The 3,261-nt window shown below is 38.2% G+C and overlaps 1 protein-coding gene across 1 annotated transcript; it reads right to left on the reverse strand.

The window, feature by feature from the left end:
- Positions 1-1,461: 1,461 nt before the first annotated feature.
- Positions 1,462-2,653, reverse strand: LOC138868482 (uncharacterized). The gene is made up of 2 exons (XM_070146036.1): positions 2,508-2,653; positions 1,462-2,101 (listed from the first exon to the last, which is right to left on the reverse strand). The coding sequence occupies exons 1-2, from the start codon at positions 2,651-2,653 to the stop codon at positions 1,462-1,464; spliced, it is 786 nt and encodes a 261-aa protein (XP_070002137.1).
- Positions 2,654-3,261: the final 608 nt, after the last annotated feature.

Raw genomic sequence — 3,261 nt, forward strand, 5'->3', positions numbered from 1 at the left:
CAAAATGTTTCATAATGGAAAAGCAGTAACTACAACAATGGGATGACATTGAAAATAAGGTCTTAATTTTCTAGATGCCATGATCAAAGCTAATGCTATTTTTTCTAGTTGTGGATATCGTGTTTCAGCATCTAATAAAGACTTGCTTACATAATAGATAGGAGATTGTTTACCTTGGTCCTCACGGACTAAAACAGCACTTACCGCAACTTCTGACACGACCAAATAGATGAGTAGCTTTTCTCCCTCTTTTGGTTTTGCCAATAGTGGTGGAATTGACAAGTAAGCTTTTAAATTTCTAAGGGCTTTTTGGCAATCTTCGTTCCATTCAAAATGATCTTGCTTTTTGAGTGCGGAGAAAAATTTAAAACATTTTTCTGAAGATTTGGGAATAAATCTCCCCAAAGCTGCAATTCTTCCCGTTAGCCTTTGGACTTCTTTTTTACTCGTAAGGATATCAGAGATCTCCTATATTGCTTTGATCTGAGAAGGATTTACCTCAATACCACGGTTAGAAACGAGAAACCCCAAAAATTTGCCTGAGGCACCCCCAAATGCACATTTTTCTGGATTGAGTTTCATATTAAATTTTCGTAAAATTTCAAATGTAACAGATAAATGAGAAATATGATCATGAGAATGCTTGGTTTTGACGAGCATATCGTCTATATATACCTCCATGGTTTTTCCTAAATGTTCTTGGAATATTTTGGTGACCAACCTTTGATAGGTTGCTCCAGCATTTTTGAGACCAAATGACATTAATTTATAACAATAAGTCCCCCTGTCTGTGATGAAAAAAGTTTTTTCTTCATCACTGGGGTCCATTTTAATTTGGTTGTACCCTGAATATGCATCTAAAAAACTCAAAAGTTCATGCCCTGCAGTTGTATCAATTAACTGATCTATATGCGGTAAAGGGAAAGAATCTTTTGGCCAGGCTTTGTTAAGATCTGTATAATCCACGCAAACCCGCCACTTACCGTTTTTCTTAGGTACAACAACTGTGTTTGCTAACCAGTTAGGATACTTTACCTCGCGGATTGACCCAATTTTCAATAGCTTTTGGACCTCATCTTGAATCACCTGATTTTTGAAAGCTCCTTGCTTTCTTTTCTTTTGCTTTACTGGTGTGAAGGATGGGTCTTCATTTAGTTTGTGAGTCATCACATCCGGTGGTATCCCTGTCATATTAGCATAGGATCAAGCAAAACAGTCCACATTAGCTTTTAAAAATTCAATCAACATACCTCGCATGTCTGAGCTTAGATTGACTCCAACATAAACCTTCCGTTCAGGCCACTGCTCAAATAATATCACAGCCTCGAGCTCTTCAATTGTTGTTTTGACATTTTCATTCCCTTCAGGTTCTTGAATTGTATCCGGTCTCGAGTCTAAATCTATCTTTTCTTGTTTAGTTGAGGTTTGATCCTTGATACCTTCAACTGTTTCCTGTAATTGCTATATCTCTTTATTCACGGTGCTCGTATCTGTTCCAGCGTTGATACTTCTAGCTGTCTGCTGATCCCCACGAATTTGGCAAATTTCCCACGGTGATAGGAATTTAATAACTTGATGTAGAATTGATGGTACAACATCCATATCATGAATCCAAGGTCTCCCCATGATCATATTGTAAGTCATTTCCATATCTACTACCTGAAATTTAGTTTCTTTAACAACATCTGTAGCAAAAATTGTTAGAATTACCTCTCCTTTTGTTACCATACTTGAATTGTCGAACCCGGACAAGGTATGCGCCTTAGGTATCATTTTGTCTTCATCTTGCATTTCACGTAATACCCTTAATAGTATAATATTTACGGAACTTCCTGGATTAATCAAAATTCGTTTTACATTAGTATCATGTACAAGTAAAGATATTACCAGTGCGTCGTTATGTGGGGTCATTACTCCTTCGGTATCTGCATCATCGAAAGAAATACTTTCGTTTTCTAAAACCTGCCGTAACCGTTTCCCGTGTGTTATCGTTACTTTAGAAACCTTGTTGGAAGCCGTATATGTTACACCATGAATATCTTCTCCCCCACTTATAACGTTCACAGTTCTCTTGGGTGAAGGAGGCTTTGGTGGCTCTTGCCTATTTTTCATATAGGATTGCTTACCTTTCTCACTAAATAACTCAGTGAGATACCCTTGTTTCAATAGATGATCCACTTCACTTTGTAAGAATCTACATTCTGAAGTTTTATGCCCGTGATCATTGTGAAATTCGCATCAATGGTCTGGATTGTGCCTATTTGGATTTGACCGCATCTCTTTTGGCCATCGTACTTATCTCTCATACTCCTCAAAACAACTACGAGCTCGGAGGTAGTGATATTAAAGTTATATCCACCGAACCTTGCCTTTAAACTTCTGTCATCATCTCGTGACTTTTGTTTGTTTCGGTCATGTCTGAACCTTGATGAAGAACCAAATTCCTTGTTCCTCGATTTTTTATCATATCATTGACTATCCTGCTTTGACCGTGAGTCATTCCCTACAGGACCCATGTATGGATCGTACCTGTTTTTACCTGATCTTTTTTCTGTTTCTGATCTCCTGAATTTGCTCCTTTCTTCATGATGAAACTAAGGTACGGTATCTTCCTCAATTCGCAACTTCGTACTATACCTGTTATAAACGTCATTCCACGTGGTTGCAGGGAACTCTTGAAGGCTTTATCTAAGTCTTCTCGTGGCTTCTGAACTTTTGTCATTTAAGTTGCTTGCAAAAGCTATTGCAGCCCAGTTATCAGGTACACGAGGCAAAGTCATCCTCTCACGTTGGAATCTATCAACAAAATCTCTAAGCAACTCTGTGTCCCCTTGTTTAACTTTGAAAATGTCTTCCATTCTTTTTCCAACCTTTTGAGCTCCTGAGTGTGCTTTAATAAAAGAATCTGCAAGCTCAGCAAAAGAGTTTACAGAATTTTCAGGTAAAAGAGAATACCAGGTTAATGCACCCTTAGTGAGTGTTTCTCCAAATTTCTTGACCAACACTGATTCAATTTCTTGCTTGGTCAAGTCGTTGCTTTTACACCTGTAGTAAATGCGGTTACGTGATCACGTGGGTATGTTGTACCATCATACTTCGAGATGTCAGGCATTTTGAACTTTTTAGGGATTGGAAGGGGAGCAACACTTGGTTTTCAAGGTTGTTGTGAGTATTTATCCACATCCACTCCTTTGATTACAGGGGGAAATCCAGGGATTTGCTCGATGCGCTCATTCTGTTCCTTAAGTTATTTCTGCAAAG

Source organism: Nicotiana sylvestris, chromosome 5, assembly GCF_000393655.2.
Source record: "Nicotiana sylvestris chromosome 5, ASM39365v2, whole genome shotgun sequence".
Taxonomy (NCBI): domain Eukaryota; kingdom Viridiplantae; phylum Streptophyta; class Magnoliopsida; order Solanales; family Solanaceae; genus Nicotiana; species Nicotiana sylvestris.

Excerpts from the sequence above, each read along its gene's own strand:
- LOC138868482 (XM_070146036.1), bottom strand. The coding sequence starts at position 2,653 with ATGACGTTTATAACAGGTATAGTACGAAGTTGCGAATTGAGGAAGATA. Across the intron at positions 2,102-2,507 it reads ACGATCCATACATGGGTCCT|GCAAGAGCCACCAAAGCCTC; the intron begins GTAGGGAATGAC and ends TATGAAAAATAG.